Source organism: Lissotriton helveticus, chromosome 3_1 (genome assembly GCF_964261635.1).
Source record: "Lissotriton helveticus chromosome 3_1, aLisHel1.1, whole genome shotgun sequence".
NCBI classification, from domain to species: domain Eukaryota; kingdom Metazoa; phylum Chordata; class Amphibia; order Caudata; family Salamandridae; genus Lissotriton; species Lissotriton helveticus.
In genome coordinates, this window is record NC_136061.1 from 163,307,848 (window position 1) to 163,329,292 (window position 21,445).

Consider the following 21,445-nt stretch of genomic DNA (forward strand, 5'->3'; position numbering starts at 1 on the left):
ATTAAACCAAATAGCCAAACAGGGAACCACTGATTAATACATCAATTTACAATAGGATAGCAGTGGCACAGTGTCCAAAGCATCTAACACCAGCAAAAATACATGAGGCAACAGCAAAAATGGAAGGGAGACCCACGCCAATGGTGCCAGGTCTAACAGCACATAAAACGTAAATTTTAATATGACATATAACAATGGCTGTTTAAATTGGCACAGTGCCCGTTAGCCCAGCTCTCCTTGACGTACAATGCACTTTAGAGTTGTTGATGAGTGCAATGTCTAAATGTGACTTTTAACCGCTTCCCTGCGCCGCGAATTCACATTCACAATAGCACAGGGGGGTGAGCTCGGCGCTTCCGTGCTCATGAAGGAACCACGCCATCATGAGTACAGGCGGTGTGTGCTCATGACGCTGTGGTTCCGTAATGACCACACCCGCTCATTAACTCACCCCCACAGGCGGGGAATTTGTGCCGTGATGGCGGTGCGGCAGCAGCATGACAGAACCACGCCGTCATGAGCACACGCCGCCCGTTGCTCATGACGGTGTGATTCCGTCATGAGCACGCAAGGGGTTAATATAATGCATTTTGTTGACCTTTTAGCATTGCTTTTACTCACTGAATTACTATGAATTTTATTATCATGTGTATGCAACGGTTTTAATTAATCATGCACAATAAACGTACTTACTCACTCCCAATTTGGGAAACTGAGTACTATTAAGGCGGGATGATTCAATTAACCAGGTGTCTCCATGTTATCAGACCCACAATGCTCCGCTCCCGGGGTTTGACAGCCTCGGGGTTCTAGTCCTTCTTGTTCACTGCTATTATAGGCAGCAGCAGCAGATAAAAGTGTATTTTTAGAATGAAAACCAGGAACGGGATATGCCGTCTTCGTCATGACCATCTGCTAATCTTATGCCTTGAGTGCTGTGAAATGCAAACGAAAATGGTGTGAAAACCCAGAATAATATTTAATTAGGAATCACAGCTTCCTTTCAACTATTAAATGTCTGTTCATAGACTCTTGGGGTGGATGCCAGCCAGGTACACTGTCACTAACTCGCCCCGCTGTAAATTGGCGTTGGTTTATATCACAAAATACCTTGCATAATAAGAAAGGCGTTGAGAACAGCGAATAGGCGTTAGAAATAGATCACTAAGCACTTCCATGCGAGAACGAGCGATCGGTGTTCACGTTGTCTGTTGCAGTGACCGCCCCGTGACGCGACATAAATACAAAACATCCCTTCCAGGGCACTGGGAGTATGTATTGATCCTGAAATGATCGGAGCGATAAGCAAGCGGTTCTTGCAAGAGTAGACTGGTCCCAGCACAGCAGCAGACAAGCACGTGACGCGGCAGGCCCCGCCCTCTGATGTCAGCTGTGCAGCCTGCACTGAATCCCTTTAGATAACGGATTACATTATCTCAGCACGGGCTGCCTTTGTCTCTCTGCACAGAGGGGCAATGTTTACATAGAGCGGGGCAGGAAAAGCGAGAGTGGGGCAGGAATAGCGGCGCTTACAGCAACCTCGAGAGAGTTCAAGCCAGTGGTATTTAGTGAGGGGGCAGCAGGGAGGGGCAGGGAACAGAGTGTGAGGGGCAAGGCGGGCGTGATATGGGAGGGACTGGCACCAGCAACAGACTGAGAGGGCCAGGATCACACAGCTGAAGACTGGGAGGGCCAGGAGCACACAGCTCAAGACTGGGAGGGCCAGGATCACAGAGCCAGGCACCGGCCAGATACTGAGTGAAGGGCCAGGAACACACAGACAGCAAGATCCCTGAGTCTGGACAAACCGAGTGTAAAGGGTCAGGTACAGGCAGCAAGGCCAGGGGAAAGTGAAAGTCAAGGGGTACTTGGAGGCGCCAGATGAAGCCTGTGGAGGGCGGCGGCAGCCAGAAGAAGCAGGCACCTCCACTGAGGGGCCAGCAGCCGCCCTGGACTGAGGGGCCAGCAGCCGCCCTGGACTGAGGGGCCACTAGCCTCCAGAGACGGGGGGCAGCTCCAGCCACGGACTGAGGGGTTACCAGCAGCCAAAGGCTGAGGAGCCAGCAGCCGCAGAGACTGAGAGGACCGTGCTGCGGCCAGGGACCACCTGTGGACAGAGACGGAGGGACCCGCAGCTGCCAGAAACCGAGGGGTCCAACCGGAGAGCGACGGAGCCGGAGCAATCTATGTGACTCAATAGCGGGGGACAAAACCTACCCAGAGTGAAGGCGGCAGCACCCAGGGAGAGGGGCATCACCCCCGCGTTGAGGGCGCACCTCACCTCCGTACCGGAGGATGTAGCTGTCGCCCCCTGCCTAGCCGGGCCAGCAGCGGGCAGAGGATGGTGGCAGTGTCGGACCGCCTCGCACACCCCCCCGAAGATGCCATGGCAAGCTCGGACAGCGAGGATGGCTTCAGGGAACCCTCGGCCACCCGGGCACAGAATCTGCACCGGCAGCAGGTAAGGAAACCTGCACCCCCACTTCAAACTCAACATGGTGGTTCCACGTGGGCCCGATTATCTTCCCGGGGTAGGTGTGATATTGCATCCCAGCAGAGGCCCTGCACCCCTCGGCAGGTAAAGAGACCACTCCGTTGTACAACAAGTACCCCTCTACAGCGGGTGAAGGGGTCTGCACTATGCACATAACCCCCGCCGGCGCTTCATCGCAGACATGTGCCCCGCTACTGCAAGCAAGGCAGGGCCGGCCTTAGGCATGTGCAAGCTGTGCACCTGCACCAGGCCACCAAACCCCAGGGGCCACCACGCAATATATATCCTTAACATAATAATCCTCTGAAGATGGATACATATTTGCGTGGCGGCCGCTGGCAGGGATTTGGCGGCCTCCGGCTCTGTTCCACTTCCAAACACATGACCCCCTCCCCTCTTTACTGGCCTGCGCGCTCCGCCCCGCCCGGACCCCCTCTTCCGGGGCCCCCTACCTACCCTCCCTGCCCAGGGCCACCATGAGCCTAGATCCGGCCCTGAGCAAGGGCCCTGCACACACCTACCTACACCCCGCCAGTAGAAATCACCCACCACCCCCCAAACCCACCAGAGAACCCATGCCCTCACCCCTTTTCGCTTCGGCATGGGAGTGCCCGGGCACGCCCCCTGCACGAGGCTGCCGCAGGTGAGTGAGGCCTACACATAAACGAGCTGGAAGCGGAGCCCTGGGGAGCAGTCAGCAGCAGCTGCTGCCTCTCCAGAGCCTCTGTGCGGTCCTGCCGAGCAGAGGGAGTCCGGTCACACCTCCCAGAACTTGGTGGCAGACCTCTCCTCCTGACGCCCCGTCCCAGCCGAGCACGTGACGCCCCCGTCCCAGCCGTGCACCTGCCGCCCCGTCCCAGCCGTGCACCTGCCGCCCCCGTCCCAGCGGTGCACCGGGCGCCCCCGTCCAAGCCGTGCACCTGCCGCCCCCGTCCCAGCCGTGCACCTGCCGCCCCCGTCCCAGCCGTGCACCTGACGCCCCCGTCCCAGCGTGCACCTGACGCCCCCGTCCCAGCATTGCACCTGACGCCCCCGTCCCAGCATTGCACCTGACGCCCCCGTCCCAGCCTTGCACCCGACGCCCCTGTCCCAGCCTTGCACCCGACGCCCCGTCCCAGCCTTGCACCCGACGCCTCCGTCCCAGCCTTGCACCCGACGCCCCCGTCCCAGCCTTGCACCCGACGCCCCCGTCCCAGCCTTGCACCCGACGCCCCTGTCCCAGCCTTGCACCCGACGCCCCGTCCCAGCCTTGCACCCGACGCCCCCGTCCCAGCCTTGCACCCGACGCCCCCGTCCCAGCCTTGCACCCGACGCCCCCGTCCCAGCCGTGCACCTGACGCCCCCGTCCCTGCCGTGCACCTGATGCCCCCATCCCAGCCCTGCACCTGACGCCCCGTCCCTGCCGTGCACCTGACTCCCCGTCCCTGCCGTGCACCTGACGCCCCCGTCCGTGCCGTGGACCTGACGCCCCCGTCCCTGCCGTGCACCTGACGCCCCCGTCCCTGCCGTGCACCTGACGCCCCCGTCCCTGCCGTGCACCTGACGCCCCCGTCCCTGCCGTGCACCTGACGCCCCCGTCCCTGCCGTGCACCTGACGCCCCCGTCCCTGCCGTGCACCTGACGCCCCCGTCCCTGCCGTGCACCTGACGCCCCCGTCCCTGCCCTGCACCTGACGCCCCCGTCCCTGCCCTGCACCTGACGCCCCCGTCCCGTCCCTGACGCCCCCGTCGGTCCAATTTTTAAGAAAGTGAAATTTTTATTTATGCAGAGATTGAGTATTGACAGCCGACACGTGTTTCGCCCTCTGTGGCGAATTGCGCCAGGGCTTTCTCATTACCATTTGTATATCACAATATATTCTATAAATAATTCAACGGGACTCCGTTGCAGCGCACGGCGGTTTACAGAAATGTTGGCTGTCCGGAGGAGATTTATCTCGAAACTGAATTATTTACAGAATATATTGCGATATACAAATGGTAATGCATATTAGAGAAATCAACAGAATGACACCAAACATTTGAACTTAGCCTTGAGAAAGCCCTGGCGCAATTCACCACAGAGGGCGAAACACGTGTCGGCTGTCAATACTCAATCTCTGCATAAATAAAAATTTCACTTTCTTAAAAATTGGACCGACTTTCTTTCTTAAGTGAAAACTTGCATCAAAGACTACTGGATTTAACCTTACATAGCATCTTAACTTGGAATACATACTCTCCTTACTTAAAAACTTTCTATTTTCAAAACTCTAAAAGGTCCAGAGTTTTTGAGTATGTTTCCCCTGCATATACAAAAATCTTTGTGAAAACAGATATAGTCCTGGAATCCCTGGACCTTTCATGCCCAGTTGTTAAGCACCTGACGCCCCCGTCCCTGCACCTGACGCCCCCGTCCCTGCACCTGATACCCCCGTCCCTGCCCTGCACCTGACGCCCCCGTCCCTGCCCTGCACCTGACGCCCCCGTCCCTGCCCTGCACCTGACGCCCCCGTCCCTGCCCTGCACCTGACGCCCCCGTCCCTGCCCTGCACCTGACGCTGCACCTGACGCCCCCGTCCCTGCCGTGCACCTGACGCCCCCGTCCCTGCCGTGCACCTGACGCCCCCGTCCCTGCACCTGACGCCCCCGTCCCTGCACCTGACGCCCCCGGCCCTGCACCTGACGCCCCCGGCCCTGCACCTGACGCCCCCGGCCCTGCACCTGACGCCCCCGTCCCTGCACCTGATGCCCCCGTCCCTGCCCTGCACCTGACGCCCTCGTCCCTGCCCTGCTCCTGGCGCCCCCGTCCCTGCCCTGCACCTGATGCCCCCTTCCCTGCCCTGCACCTGACGCCCCCGTCCCTACCCTGCACCTGACGCCCCCGTACCTGCCCTGCACCTGATGCCCCCGTCCCTGTTCTGCACCTGACGCCCCCGTCCCTGCCCTGCACCTGACGCCCCCGTCCCTGCCCTGCACCTGACGCCCCCGTCCCTGCCCTGCACCTGACGCCCCCGTCCCTGCCCTGCACCTGACGCCGCCGTCCCTGCACCTGACGCTGCACCTGACGCCCCCGTCCCTGCCGTGCACCTGACGCCCCCGTCCCTGCCGTGCACCTGACGCCCCCGTCCCTGCCATGCACCTGCGCCCCCGTCCCTGCACCTGACGCCCCCGTCCCTGCACCTGACGCCCCCGGCCCTGCACCTGACGCCCCCGTCCCTGCACCTGATGCCCCCGTCCCTGCCCTGCACCTGACGCCCTCGTCCCTGCCCTGATCCTGGCGCCCCCGTCCCTGCCCTGCACCTGACGCCCCCGTCCCTGCCCTGCACCTGACGCCCCCGTCCCTGCCCTGCACCTGACGCCCCCGTCCCTGCCCTGATGCCCCCGTCCCTGCCCTGCACCTGACGCCCCCGTCCCTGCCCTGCACCTGACGCCCCCGTCCCTGCCCTGCACCTGACGCCCCCGTCCCTGCCCTGCACCTGACACCCCCGTCCCTGCCCTGCACCTGACGCCGCCGTCCCTGCCCTGCACCTGACGCCCCCGTCCCTGCACCTGACGCCCCCGTCCCTGCCCTGCACCTGACGCCCGTCCCAGCCCTGCACCTGACGCCCCCGTCCCAGCCCTGCACCTGACGCCCCGTCCCAGCCCTGCACCTGACGCCCCCGTCCCAGCCCTGCACCTGCCGCCCCGTCCCAGCCGTGCACCCGACTCTCCGTCCCAGCCAGCCGTGCACCTGAAACCTGTCCCAGCCCACCCTGCATGTCTGTTCCTGCAGCCCTGCCGCCCAAAATAAAACCTGTTCCAAAGTCCTGCACACCTGGTACCATTGTGACCCTCAATGCGCTGCTTTAGTCTCTGGCCTTAGAGCTGCTACCAACTCCCTGCAGCGCAGCATCCTTCCCCACAGTCGCAGCCGGCATGAATCGCGGGTGGGGGGGGAGGGGTATGCGTGGGTAGTTGGTGAAGGGGATTCATTTAATTACATTTATTTTTTTTAAGTGCCTTCGCCTCTGGTGTTGGATTGACGCGTCTAGCCTCCTGCTCTCTGCTCACTGGTAGCAAAAGCAGGCAGCCTCCCTCTCTACCCCTAAGTCAATCACAATGCTGCAATGGCAGCGTTGTGATTGCTTAGGACGCCTTCCTTACAGGCGTCTATGGGGTGTCCGTTTTCTTCTTGCAGGCTGCGCAGCAGCCTACATGAAGGAAACGGAGAGTGCTATGACTGCTTTGGTCGTCCCTGGGCCGACCAAACAGTCAGCGCCCATAACATTGGGCTAGCCACTCCTCCCCGACCTGCCCATTCCCAACCAGGCATACCCTTCTTCTGCTTTCTCGTAGTGCGAGAAGCAGAACCGTAAAATGGTATTTATATCATTTTATGTTTCTGCTTTTCGCACTGCGAGAAAGCCGTGGGGCGACGCTCTGACGTCCACATGGAGGAGCCGCCCCTTCTTCTCCAGCATACAACTAGACCGTGCATTGTATATAAAGGCATGGAGGGGCGGGCGCCTTACCCACTTTCACCACACTGTTATATGTGCATGTAAAGTGCACTATCAGCCGCAAGGGTAACCAGGCACTGAGCGTGTTTGCCTAGTCCTGCCCTTGGTAGGTTGGTACATTGAAAAGCCAGGTCTTCGGTTTTTTGCGGATTTCAAGGCGAGAGGTGGAAACTCTGATGTGGAGTAGGAGGTTGTTCCATGCGTTAGGAGAGATGGAAGAGTATGCATGTCCTCCTGATCTGTACTGAGTATGTGTGGGATGTGTGAGAGTAGGAGTCCAGCAGAGCGGAGGTGTCTGGGTGGTTAATGGAAGGAGATGCTACCGTTCGGGTAGGTGGTGCCTAAGTTGTGTAATTTCTTGAATGTTTGTGTGAGCAGTCTGAAATGAATGTGTATGGGGAGAACCAGTGGAACTCTCTCAGGTGTAGTGTGATGTTTGTAGTCTTCTAGTGAGTTATTTGGTGCCGTTGACCTATAGGGTGTTTACATAGTCCAACTCACTGGTAACTATGGTGTGAGTGTAAGTTTTTCTAGTGTCGCTTGGGAGCCATTTGCAGATTTTCCTCAGCATCCTTAGGGTGTGGAATCAGGATGCAGTGACAGCATTGATATGTTGTGCCATGTCCAGTTTGCTGTTGATTATTATTTTGAGGTTCATAGCATAAGTGCTGGATGTGGATGTGGATGTGGATCTGAGTTCGGCCGGCCACCAGTTTGAGTCTCATTGTAAGGGTTTCTTCCTGAATATAACTTCTTCTGTCTTGTCAGTGTTGAGCGTAAGATAGTTGACTATCTTCCAGGTAACGACTTTGGTCATGGAGGCAATTAACTTTTTTTCTTCTTTCGTTGGTCTTGTCCGAGAAGGAGAGTATGAGTTGCGTGGCATCGGTGGAGGACAGGATGTTGATGTAGGGTGTGTGGATGACTTTGGTAAGAGGGATCATGTATGCTTTGAAGAGGTAGGGCTGAGCGACGAACCTTGAGGCACTCCACAGATGAGTCTGCAGGCTTCCTAGGAGTAAGGTGCCAGGTTGACAGCTTGTGTCCTATCCATTAAGGAGCAGGTCCAGCAGAGAGTGAATCCTTGGATGCCAACTCATGCAGGTGCCTGACGAGGATAGGGTGGGAGAACACAGTCAAATGCTGCAGAGAGGTCCTGGCGAATGAGAGATGCCATGTCTCCTCTGTCAACAATTATGTGGATGTTGTCTGTAGTGTTGAGAGCGCTGTTTCTGTACTGCGTTTTGGCCTGAATCTGGACTGAGTACCATTGATGAGCTAGTGTTTGCTGAGGTGGTCGGTGAGGGGTTGGTTTAGTTTCTCTAATACCTTTGCTGGGTATTGTAGGAGGGAGATGAGTCTGTAGTTGAATTTGAGTTGCAACAGTGACGGGGGTTGAGGTTCTAAGTTGCTCTATATAGAGGTGATTTTGTATATATATATATATATATATATATATTCCCCCCACCCAAAACTGGAAATGTTTATTTGGTAAAAATGAAAACATTAACAAAGGAAATCAAGGTGATATGTGTTTATTGAAAAAAATTATTGATTGATTGATTGATTGATGCTTTATTTCGATATGCACATATCATAAAAGCAGTACAAAAAGATAAAAACAGCATGTCGAAATAAGTAAGACTGTACAAATGGAATGAAAATTAAAACACGTTATGTCAGCATAAATTAGATAAAAAGGAATTAAATTGTTATGGTCAGTCTTCTAAGTCTAATCAACCAAGCCCATTTTAAAAACTTAGCAACAGCACAAACAATAGGAGGGGCTGTATTAGTTAAAAGAATCCGAAGGGCAACAGAGTACTGACGAGTCCCCAGTTCTCTGCAAATGGGACCAAGCCAACGTGATCTGGGGCGACCATAGTCCGGGCATTCAAAAAGGAAGTGTGGCACCGTCTCTGGTTTATCCTGGCAAAAGGCACAAAAGCGTGATGTGGGCTGGGCTTTATTCCACCTTGAACAGAGGTCGGCCAAGGGCAAGGTTCCTAGCCGAAATTTAATGTACAAGGACCTATCCATAGCAACTGATATAATATCCATATATGGCTCATACAAGACAGCGTCTTTGAACAGCAGGAAAGCTGCGGTGGTTTTGCAGTGCTGCTGGCTTCTAGAGCGCTTCACACTAACCCACTCCCAGAAAAGTTTTTTTAGAATCTTCTTTGGAGGAGCGGAGTGACTATGCCAGCAAGAGTCCAAACCAAGTTCCCCTAAAAGATGTTTTATGTCCTTCAGCCATTTGATGCTACTCCAACCATCAGCATGCATCACTTCTGCCAGCCCATTGGCATAGGATTGTAGCTCCGGGACCCTCCACAAGCGTGCCCAGAGCAGAAGGGGACGAAGCCGAGCCTGGTCCCTTATGGCTTTACAGCCAGTGTCCATGAGCACTGGGATGGTCGGGCTGCTCGATGGAATGGCAAGAAGATCCTTGATAAATTTGTTTTCGGCCTTACTCAATGAGTCGACTTTGCCCAAGCCCCACAGTTCCGATCCATAGAGTGAAGCTGGGACCGCACGAGCTTTGTAGATCTCAAGTATAGGAGCAACACAATGTTTTGTGGAGTTATTGTACTCCTTAAGAAGGGCGCCCCCCACCCTTTTGTGGGCCAGAGTCATTTTATCAATGTGGGCAGTCCAGCTCATTGCATCATTCAGTCGGATTCCCAGATAATCAAATTCCGCCACTCTTTCTAGGGGTATAGAGTTCAGAATTGGAGGGCGGCCAAGTTTGCGAGGTGGATGCATGACTAGGTACTTGGTCTTGTCTATGTTAATGACGAGGCCTTTAGTGGTACAGAAGTCCTGGAAGCGGTTCAGCAATGTCTGTAGACCTTGGGGGGTTTTAGAAATAAGGAGGGTGTCGTCGGCGAACAACAGAGTTGGAATTTTTACTCCACCCAGGCTGGGAGCGTCTGATGGTTCGCCCAGTAGATGATCTACTACCCCGTTAATATAGAGGGAGAATAAGGTAGGGGCCAAGACACAGCCCTGTCTTACTCCCCTCTCGACCCTGATCTTATCGGTCTTTTCCCCATTCAGCCCCCATCTAACCTGGGCATAGGTGTTGATGTGCAGGTTAATAAGGAGGTCCAATAGGTACGGGGGCATCCCTAAACCATGAAGCACCCTCCAAAGTTCCTCCCTTGGTACCAGGTCAAAGGCAGTCTTAAGGTCAATAAAGGCCAAGTAAAGACTGCCTTTGCCCAGCACCACCACCTTCCAGTGTAACAACAAAAGCCTAAAGGCCTGTTCAATAGTTCCTGTACCCGAACGGAACCCAGCCTGCATGTCGGACAGAATGTGATTGTCGTCCACCCATTGAGTGATTCTCCCCAAGATGGTTTTCCCGGCCAATTTCTGGCTGGAGTCTATTAGGCTTATAGGCCTATAGTTCCCGGGTAAGTCCCGACTGCCCTTTTTAAAAATGGGGACCACCTCCGCACCTCTCCAGGAGTCAGGCACAGGCCCTCCCCCCATGATTGCATTGAGGAGTGCAGAGATTAGTACCCCCCATTCTTCCGGGTAAGCACGGAGGATGTCCCCCGGTAGGCCATCCGGACCAGCTGCTTTCAAAGGGACCAAGGTTTTGATCTGCTTTGTTACATCCAGGGGAGAAAACAGTTCCAGGTCACGAACTAGAGTAAAGGGTGGGATTTTAAAGGAATCATTAAGTGGGCCTTCGACAGCAGAATAAAGATTTTGGAAATGGGAGAACCAAGTCTGGGCGTTAATGGCACAAGTCCTCCGGGAATCGTCAGGACGATTCCTTTTGCCCACCATGTCCCAAAAACCTTTGGCATCTTTCCCACGACTGGCAGCCAGGAGGTCCTGCCAGAAATTAACCTCCCACTCCATCCTTGCATTTTTCTGGCAGAGTGCATAGTGTCTCCTGGCCTCCCTAGTCCTAGACGGTAATTTGGACTTGACTGCCTCGATAAGGAGTGATTTCGCCTCCCTACACTTCTGGTTGTACCAGCCCTGACCCGATCGTAGGCTTGGTTTCCTTCCGCTCGGGTGAGCTGGAACTACAAAGAGGTCGCCAATGGCCTGAATTATGACACAAAACCTGGGTGCCACCTCCATCAGCCCTTCCTCTTGGCAGTCAAGATTGGCTAGGGCTGAGACCAGAAGCTGCCTAATCGCAGAGGTTTTCTCCTCCGAAAGAGCTAGCTTCGCCCACTTTAGCCTTCGTCCACAGTTCGTGACCACTGACAGGTCCGGAGCGGGGTTACAAGGAGAACTACTCACGGTACTATTGACACACCTGTGGGACAGGGTGAGGGACAGGAGATTGTGGTCACTCTCCACAGAAGGTACAACTACCATGTCCTCCACCAGGCTCCACAGGTGTATGTCAAGGAGGAAATAATCAATCCGTGACGTGTGTCCTGGCCTGTTGTAGGTGTGCGCCCCTACTTTGTCGGACCTGGTCCTGCCATTGGCAGCTCTAAGACCAAACTCCATAACTAATGAGTTAATCTGGAGGGCCACTTCTGTCCACTTTTTAACAGGACTAAGCTCGAGGGGCGGAATCCCCCACCCATTATCAAGTACCTCTTGATCTGCTAGGATGTCCAGGTCCAGGGGCTCGAAAGTGCAGTTCAGGTCACCTGCCAACAAGGTACAGGACCTGTGTGGAGATGAGCGGAGTTGCGCTTCCAGGCAAGCTATAACTGGGGATTCTCTTCCCCCCTTAGTGCCACGGGCATAGATGTTAAAAATATTTAGAATAACTCTGCCCTGGGAATTTCTAAGCAAAATATTTAGGAGGTCAGGGCAATTAGTGTCCCTCTCCTCCACCCTACAGTTGAGTTCAGTGGCTACCCAGATTAACAGGCCACCAGAGGGGCGGCCCCTGCCAGTTGCACTTTCTACTGCCGGCAAAAAGTGGGTGGAATAGCCCGCCTTGTGTAGGGGCACCCGACTCCAGGTTTCCTGGAACAGGCATATGGAGTATTGCTCCACACGCTCGCTCCAGTCCGGCAACGCCAGCTTCCTCTCGAGGCCCGCCACATTCCAGCTGAAAACCCTAATCTGGGGGTCCATTACAGCTGCAATGCTACAATCCTCGACAGGGGGTGATAAGACCACAGAACCCACATCAGGGGGACCAGCCAGAAAATTATAGGATGCCCCAGTCTCCCCCTTCCCCTCTACAGACTCGGCCGAGCCTGAGTCAGCGGTGGGGAGGAGGAGCCATTGGATTTGGGGTATGATGTTGACTCAGCGACAAAGCCTGGGGCCACAGCGTCCTCCCCCTGATCATAACTGAGTCAACAGCTCCAAGGTCCCCAATTTGGTATCACTGGAGCTAGGCATGGCTGCTGGGAAAAAACTCCCGGGGTCGAAAGGCCGTGGGCAGTGTTCTCCACAGAAAATTGGCCCCCAGGGCTGCTAATATAGGTGGGTTGTCCAAGGTGGATGGTGGGGGTGGTCATAATAGACCGTGGGTAAAAAAATGTCAAATCGACTATGTCGATACCCGATCCAACCATGGGTTGACCTTGAGAGCATATTAGATGGGCAACCCTAGCATCTTGGAAGTTTACCACCACGCAATCCCCTTCGAGCGATTTTTTCCCGTGTCCAATCCATCCCACCCTGCGTACACCAAGAATAATACCATCCACTCCCGCAGGCAGGGGCCTGTTGGCTTTCAGCCAGTGGATGACCTTATTCTTGAGTGCCTGATGGTTTTCCCGCTGGGTACTCCCAATAGGAGGGACTTTCGTAAGGATGACAACATACGGGTGGCACTCAGGGGGGAGGTTAACTGGGGGGCACTTTCGTCTACTGTTCTGAGGAGGACCTAAAGGGAGACGATTTGTAGGTGGGACGGGAATAGATGCAACCTTAGAAGTTGATGCAACACCGCCAGTTGCATCAGATATAACAGCCCCAGGTTGCGAAGTAGGGCCCGTCCCTCCCTTCTGGTGTTGCCTTAGGTCCTGGGTAGCCACCGGGGTTATTGCTACTGGGGGAGGGGTAGCATGCACGTGAGCAGCATGAGTGGGAGCCTTCGGCTTTATCTGTCTAGGACCAACCTTAGGAGCAGCCAAGATAGTATTCCCAGGGGCTGGATGCTTGGGCGGCTGCATCAGCTGATCTCCCAAGGGGGGTCTCACTGGAACCTCTATCCTATTGGACTTATCTAACCTATCTGTCCTGTCCTCACTGAGCTTTGGCTGGTGCTTGAGAAGGGTCTTTAGGGCAAAAAAATTGTCCCTAGTAACCTGCTCAAAGCAGTCAAGCCTGTCCCCCAACCTCTTGACCTGGTCTATAAGTGGCAACACAAGAGACTTGACCAGCTTCTCAATCGCCTCCATGGAGTGACCCACGTTGGCCTGGTCAGGCGTTGGTGGGGCCAACAAGGAAGGTGGTACTGTATCAATAACAGCTGGAGCGCAAATAGGTGTCCCTGAGGATACAGGTCCTGCGGCGCTCTGGGGGGAAGGACCCCTCAGGGGCGGGTACCTGGGATGGTTAGTAATCTTGGATGAGCAGCCCTTTCGAGTGTAAATTGCCCTTTTCCCCTTCCTTTTGATAGGCTCCTGGTTAGGTCGCTTTTTAGTCGGAGCTTGTGGGACGGGAGCAGGAACCTCAGGGCAGTGTTGGGACTGAATGCCAGGTGAGCCTGCTAAGGAGAGCTCATTGCATAGATCTATAAGCACGGCACAAGGACTAGTACCGTGGTTACCGGTCAGTGAGCTTTCTAACCCTTCTATACCACCCACTGATGGTGCAATAAAAGAATCCCCAGGTAGATCCCCAAGCAAGGGTGCAGGGGAAGTAGGATTTAAAGGGGACAACACTATTGCTGGAGATGGACTTTTAGCAGGAGGAAAGTCAAGAGAAAGGCGCCGTTCAGATATGGCAAGTTCATTGTCGATGACAGCCGCCACCCTTGTCAGGAATTTGTCCATAGAGCCGAACATAGCACCCCCGGGGGCACTCTCCCCGCAACCCCTCAAGGCCTTACCGGAGCGAGTTGACATGCTGAGTTGCGGCACCACAAGTTGAAACCGGTACGGTAGATGAAAATGGGGTGGCCCTGCCCTGCCTCCTCCTGCCCCGGACGGCCACAGACGGTCCCGCCCTTGTCCCGGGCTTCTCCCGGCGCGCTCCCGCACGCTCCCGCGTAGCGGCTACTGCGCAGGCCTAAGTACACAGGACCGATTTGTTGGTTGGCTGATAGGCAGGGGGGCGTGGCCAGCGGGGAGAGCAGCCCAGGTGTTACTAATTGGGCGCGCAGGGGCTCCTGGATACTGGAGTCCCTGCTTGACACTCGCAACCCCGCTGGTCCCAACGCCTCTCTCGCTCTCCTCCCGCAGTCCTCAGCAGCCTGTGCCCAACCGCCTCCTCTGCCACAGGCGCGCTGCGGGACCCGCGCAGCGGGTCCGGCGAGTTGTTCACGGAAGCCGCCTCCGCCCAGCAGACACACCAAAGCAGGGTGCACGACATAGATCCTCACAGGAAAAACAGCAAGTCGCAAGGGTCCCGGGTGGGAAGGGGAGGATGCCGGTTTTCACTTCCTCGGCGGGGGGGCGTGGCCAGCGGGGAGAGCAGCCCAGGTGTTACTAATTGGGCGCGCAGGGGCTCCTGGATACTGGAGTCCCTGCTTGACACTCGCAACCCCGCTGGTCCCAACGCCTCTCTCGCTCTCCTCCCGCAGTCCTCAGCAGCCTGTGCCCAACCGCCTCCTCTGCCACAGGCGCGCTGCGGGACCCGCGCAGCGGGTCCGGCGAGTTGTTCACGGAAGCCGCCTCCGCCCAGCAGACACACCAAAGCAGGGTGCACGACGTAGATCCTCACAGGAAAAACAGCAAGTCGCAAGGGAAAAAAATTATTATGAAAAAGACACAAGGTAGATGTGATGGTGACGATGAAATAGTTCAAAAAAAGGTTTACCCAAAGAAAGGAGGAAATGGTAGATGAACAAATAGCTGCGAGATTATGGTAGACAAAGAGAACAGGCTGTAGCGTCCTCCTCAGCCCTGTAGCATGCAAATAACTATACTGCACATGGACCTTTGTACTGCACGTCTTTATTCTTCAGAGTGAAACCGTGAACTAACTTCGTATTACGCCACAAACTTTATTTAATCACACCAATGCTTACGTCATTTCTACAAAGTCCTTCAGGGACCAGAAGCGTTTTGCTATACAAATATATACAACACACTACAGCCTCTTTTCTGTGAAATAAAACATACTGAATTTACAAATGTACATCACAGCTCCTCAATGAGTTGTCGAGGAGCTCAAAGCAGCATTCCAGATGTTGTCGTCTGAGGTTGTGGAGGTGAATGTGAGACGCTTGCATTGGATGTAGGTGATGCAGGTGTAGGAGTCCGGCTCCACAACTCACAGGTGGACATAACTCAGTGCGGATATCTAGAGCCGACAAACACCGAGGGAAGAAGCTTGAAATGTGATGAGTCTCTCATAATGGACTTTTCAGGACATTCAGTATTGGAATGGAATGGAATAGAAAGACGATTTATAAAGCGCGGTAGTTACCCGGAGTCGTATTCACCATATCTCCTTGTCCGTCATGACCCTCAGCAGTATCAAACGGAGCATTCGACTTGCATTCTGTTGTTGCTAGGCCAGGACTCGGTCTCCCTCCTTGAAAACCGTGTCCTGAGTACCTCCTCCTTTATCAGCATAAGTCCTCATTTTTGACTAGTTCACAAAATCAGTTTCACGGATCGCGTCAGCATCAGTCACTCTCGTGTTGGTCGACTGTGGCAGTTTAGTTCCCATGGCTCTCCCAAACATCAAGGTGGCAGAGCTTTTACCTGTTGTGGAATGCGGAGTGGACCTGTAATCATGAATGGCCAAACCCAAAGCAGAACGGCGGTCACTTCCTTCCGGCACAGCATGCTGATCCACTCTCTGTAGAGTGCCCATGAATCGTTCGACAACCCCGTTCACATATGGTCAGAGAGGTATGCTTTCTGATGATTTACATTCATGCTTGTGAGATAATCTTTGTCGCAAAAACATCATTCAGTACCCCAAAGACTTTATCATGTGTAGTTGATTACATGTCTTCCACAAGGGGAAACCTGGATTATTCATCAACGATTACCATGGTATGATGTCCATTGTTGAGGGGACCAAAGAGATCAATGGCAATCCACTTCATCGCTTGCTTTAGGAGATCGTACATGGTTAGTGGGCGCTGCATTGTCTACGGAGACAGACAGGTACACAAATGGCAGGCCTTTAATTCTTTTTCAACTCTTTCATCAAGCCGAGGAAACCACACTTGGTAGCTGAGATGGCTCTCATAGTTGCTACAAGGTAACGATAACCTTAGTGAGCTAGCTCAATAGCTTGTTGCCTGAGGCTGCGGGTATAATAATCCTCATAAAATAATGCCTTCTTGAGTAACAGAAAGTTCTTCTCTGACATTTTTGAACTTTTGATATTCAAAATGATTCTTTAGGGGTCGAATATGTTTTCTTCAGGATTGCTGTGAAGTAATATCTTTGAGAACAATTACATCTTGATCTGTGTTTGTTAAAGCCAGAATTATTTCTACAGAATGAGCAGCAGGCATACTAGATTTGACTATGAAGTTAACATAGGCCTCAACCTCTTTAGACGTTGCATCATGACACTGCAGTGGCACTTGTGAAAAGTAGTCAGCTTGATTTTGATCTTCCCCTGGCCGGTGCACAATAGTGTAATCTTACCCTTGCAGTCTCAACCCCCACCTCTCAATTTGAGGGGGCATCTTGGCCTTTGGATTCCTGAAAATGGTGATCATCGCTTGGTGGTCAGTGACAAGTGTGAAAAGTTTTCTGTATAGAAACACATGGAAGTGTTCACAAGCCCACACTACAGCAGGCTTTCCTTTTCAGGTTGGGAGTAAGAATGCTCGGTCTATGACAGACTCTTGAGCACATAAGCCACAATGTGTCTCTGTGCATTGTCACAACCACTGTTTGGAGCTGAGATTGCACCCAACCCCACCAGGCTTCCATCAACCACTAACTCAGTATGCAGTTTTGGATCAAAAGAGGCCATTTCAGTAGCATTCTCTATCTCATGCTGATTTTCTTGAAGTTGTGATCACATTCATGTGACCACCTATACACAGCGTTCCTTTTTATCAAGTTTCTCAATGGTGCACTGACCGTGGCAAAATTATGAGTTCACCTGGAACAGTAATTGGCCATGCCAAGGAAGGATCACAGCACGATCGCATCCTGTGGGGGACTAGTGGATGATAATGCTTGTACTTTAGCCGGGTCTGGTGTCCTTCCCCCTTCAGGAAAAATATGCTCAAAGAATTTGAGTTTTGTTTTGTGAACCTCACACTTTACTACACTCATTGTAAATGGCAGATTCGTGTCAGGGCTTTGTCATGGTCGTTTCGAGTGGCCCAAACACAAGTATACCATCACTGCAATTAAAGGCATGTGTGACAGTCTGTATTATGCGTCTGATGACATCCTGAAAGAGTTCTGCTGCAGATGATACCCCAAAGCATAATCATTTATATCTGAACAAACCAACATGGATCAAAAAGGTCATAATGTACCTGCAACTTTCTTCCAGTTCGAGTTGATGATACCCTTTGTTCAGATCAAGGCAGGAAAAAATGTTGTCAACATTCTGCTGTGTAATCATGTCTGCAATGTGAAGACCTGGATGTTGTTTTCTCTCCATTGCCTTGTTAGCTTAGCGCATATCATCACAGATATACAAAGCACCTCCACTGTCCTTTTTTGGCACCACCTCTATAGGTGAAAACCATGGCGTCGGACCAGTAGACCTTTCAATGATGTCCTGCTTTAACCGTGTTTCTTGTTCTTTTTCAACAGCTTTCTGCAAGTGAAAAGCAATTGATCAATGTTGTTGAGCAACAGGGCTATTGTCCTCATTATTGTGAAGCTGCAGTTTCATGATTTTAAGCCTTTAGGTGCATGAAACAATGACGGGAACTGACTTATTATGTTACTTTAGTTGATAAAAATCAGACCCATGTCAGCAGCAGTGCTGAAACTGAGTAAGAATGCACTGCACGAAGTGCCTTGAAAAACACGTATCAGCGACTGTACATTCATCTTTTCGTGTCGCTACAAATCTCCTTGACTCTGTAATGGCATAGAAGCAGCCCACATGTATACCTTTTGTCTTCAGAGGCGTGAGACGGGTCACTGGAGACAGTTCATGGTACTTTTCCGCCGGCATGATGTTGATCGATGCTCCTCTGTGTGATAAAAGGAAATGGGACAAACATTCACTTTGTGTGTGAGCTTGGGTAATGTCCAAAGGAATTTGGTTGTTTCGAATGGCGATCTCTCATGGACTTGGACTCTTCTCTGCATGAGGCCAAACCTACATGTTCACGTCGCTCACTGGTAGAGATTGTCATTGCACAGACATCTTCTTAACTGTCGCTCAACAATGGCGTTGACGAGCTTGTGGGCGACGACTTGGATGACGATTGACTGTTTTTTTTTTTCACTTGCCTCAAATGATGTAGCCACTTCGCCTTGTGGGCCTGGCTAGAGTGCTTCTGGAACTTTCTGGCATCCATCTTATCTTCTCGACGTGACGTTTATTGGTTTCTCTTTTGATTTTCAAGAAATTGTTCTCTTTCCCGCCACCTTTACATACTTGTCCAATGGCGGGACATTTACCTTCATGTGGAAAGGAGAATCTGCATCGAAAGCACAGTTTCTTTTTCTTTGGAGACATCACTTTATGGCCCTCAACTTAGTTTATCTGCTTACTTTCATGTTTAATGCTGATTCACTCTGAGTTCCTCCAGCCTGCATATTAGCAGCTTGTCAATCTGCTTGTTCCTCTGCTCTCGTGGGCATGAGCACTCTTTCTGTGCTGAGTGTCTTGCACAGCATACATAATCTGAACGAGTCAGACAGGCAACCATTGTTTACTGAGAAATGTAGGACTTCATCATTGAAACAGTTGAACTTGCAATGCTTGATGAGCGTGTCAAGTCTCAACCAGTGCATCCATTGTTTGTCCAGCGTGCTTTCTGACTTGAATGAAAATGCACCTTTCATAGTCGACATTCGCTATTGGATTGAACTTGACTTCGGAAGCTGCTATAATGTGACTTTAAGATTCTTCGTTAGCTTGTGGTATTTTCTTTTATTGCTTCTTTCACTCCATCACCTGCAAAGTTCTTCAAGTATTTGATGATCTTCTTGTCATCTGCTTCTTTTATCGTATCAATGAAATCATCAAACTTCTCAATCCAGGCAGTCCATCTGGCACCAGTATTCTGGTTTTTGGCAGTATCGAAAGGAAGTGGCGGCTTCAGAAAAACGTTGGCATCATCACCACCTGTGAAACTTCCAGCCATTGAGAATAGGGCCTACTCTGGCGACATTGGCTGGCCACTTGCACTGAGACCATTCAGACCATCTCTAGGCCTGCCGTCGCGATCACCATGATGTCGTATGGACCATTTTTCAGCTGTGTTGGCGAGTGGTGGCTTTTTTTTATCTTGCATGTGTTCAGTGCCATTCTCAACCTTGTGCATTGTACCTTGGCTTCACGGTCTTCTAATGTTCGTGGTACCTACAATGGCACCTACATTGGCACACTTTTGCACCTTGGGGCCCTCAGCGCATCTCTGTACCTGGTTGTCGCTGCCTTTAGCATTCCTCTGTATGAATGATGGCTTTGTGTTCAGCCACGGCACAGTATGTCGTCTTTCGGCTTTACCAGCAAATTCCTGGCCGTCTGTGACTGAACTTTTCCGTGGGGCCTTCACCTTCTTCAAAGGCCTTGCATGGGCTGGAATGGCACTTTTTTTTAAACTTTTTTTTTCAGGTTTGTTATGTACAGTTAAACAACCCCCCCGCCACCCAAATGGGCATCAGAACAATACATGTATACAAATCGACAGTCTCATTATGGCACTTTTGATCGGATATAGGCTTCACCTGAGTATACGTAAACCTATGAGGCATAGTGGAATGGCACTTTAATGTTAATGTTAAAAGTTTTTTATAGAACGCATGGCTGCCCCGAAGGTCTTCCCAGAGCTAAGTGATCCAGCTGCTGTGACGGAATATGTTTGTAAAGTTACTGAGGAAATAGCCACGTTTTTAACTTTTTCCTGAATCTTGATTCCACTTCTAGTAGTCTTAAATTGTGGGTCAAGACTTTCCAAACCATAGTTACCAGCTGTGAAAAGGATCTGCCACCCCATCTTGCGGTTCTGAGAAGGCGTTCTTGGGAGGATTTTAGACTTTTATTGGGGACCTGTGGCAGAGCCAGGCTTCTGATTTTAGGGAGACCTCTGGTGTTTATTGCTTTATGTGTCAAGCACAAAGCCTTAAATTCGATCCTCTCATTACTCGGAAGCCAATGAAGCTGTATCAGATGCTTCCTTACTAATTCGTGACCTGGGATTTTGGACGGAAGCCTAGCTGCCATGTTCTATTTGAAGTCATTTTATACCGTTTTTCGGAGAACCCAGATAAAGGGAATAACCTTAGCACAGGAGTGAGAACACAATGGATTGGAGTCCTGTTTTCCTTAAATACTCTGCGATCAATTCTAGGACCTTCCTTATTAATCCAAAACAAGTGCCTGTCAGCTTTTTTGCTTGTTCTTCCATTGTTAATTCTTTGTCCATCGATATTCCATGATTCTTAATGGAAGAGTTAGGGGCCGGAGAGCTCTCCATACAAATTGGCCAGCTAGGCAGAGGCCTGAGGACAGCGTTGTGCCCCAGAATCATCAACTCTGTCTTGTCACCGTTCAATTTCAAACTTTTTCCAAACATGGCGCCAATTGTTGGCATTCAAGATTTACTCACTTGTCAAAGGAGACTACCAGCTGTGTATCGTGTATAGGAAAGCATGGTTAGGCCAAACTGGACAATATCTGCCAGTGGCCACATGAAAACATTAAATAGAGTAGGACTGGGCGATGAACCCTGTGGTACTCCACATATCAATGGCATCCTGTCAGAGAAACAACCGGATTCCATGACTTGGAAGGATGTGTCTTTTAGAAAAGATGTAAGCCAATCCAGGGCTTTATCCCAGATCTCCACCTCCCTTAGTCTGTTTTAGCAAAATGACGTGATCTTCCGTATCAAACACACCGCTCAAAACCAGGAGCAAGACTGCAGCTGAGCCACCTTGGTCTAGTGTGCTTTTAAGCTCTTCGGTAATTGCCAGAAAGGTGAATTTGATGCTATGCTGAGCACGAAAGCCCATCTGTGTGGGATGAATGACTGTCTACCAGAAATGCAGACTGCATCTGATTTACATACTTCTCTAGGAGTTTTTCTACGAAAGGTAACAACGAGATAGGACAGTAGTTAATGGGTAGTGATGGATCTAGATGTGGTTTGTTGAGCAGCGGTCTAATGAGTACATGCTTCCAGATTTTTGGGACCGTTCCCGAATCTAATGAGCAATTGAGAATTTCACCTGTGCAAG

At 52.0% G+C, this 21,445-nt stretch overlaps 1 protein-coding gene across 2 annotated transcripts in view; it reads left to right on the plus strand.

Annotated features, from left to right (window-relative positions):
- The first annotated feature begins 1,394 nt into the window (after positions 1-1,394).
- The window catches only part of KCTD7 (potassium channel tetramerization domain containing 7), a 201,566-nt gene continuing 181,515 nt past the window's right edge, over positions 1,395-21,445 (plus strand). Inside the window, exon 1 of one of the 2 annotated variants that reach the window (XM_078679472.1) lies at positions 1,395-2,461. In XM_078679472.1, coding sequence (XP_078535598.1) covers positions 2,382-2,461 — 80 coding nt within the window. In that variant the 5' untranslated portion in view covers positions 1,395-2,381. The remainder of the gene's footprint in view (positions 2,462-21,445) is intronic. The other variant, XM_078679470.1, reaches the window with a different exon arrangement.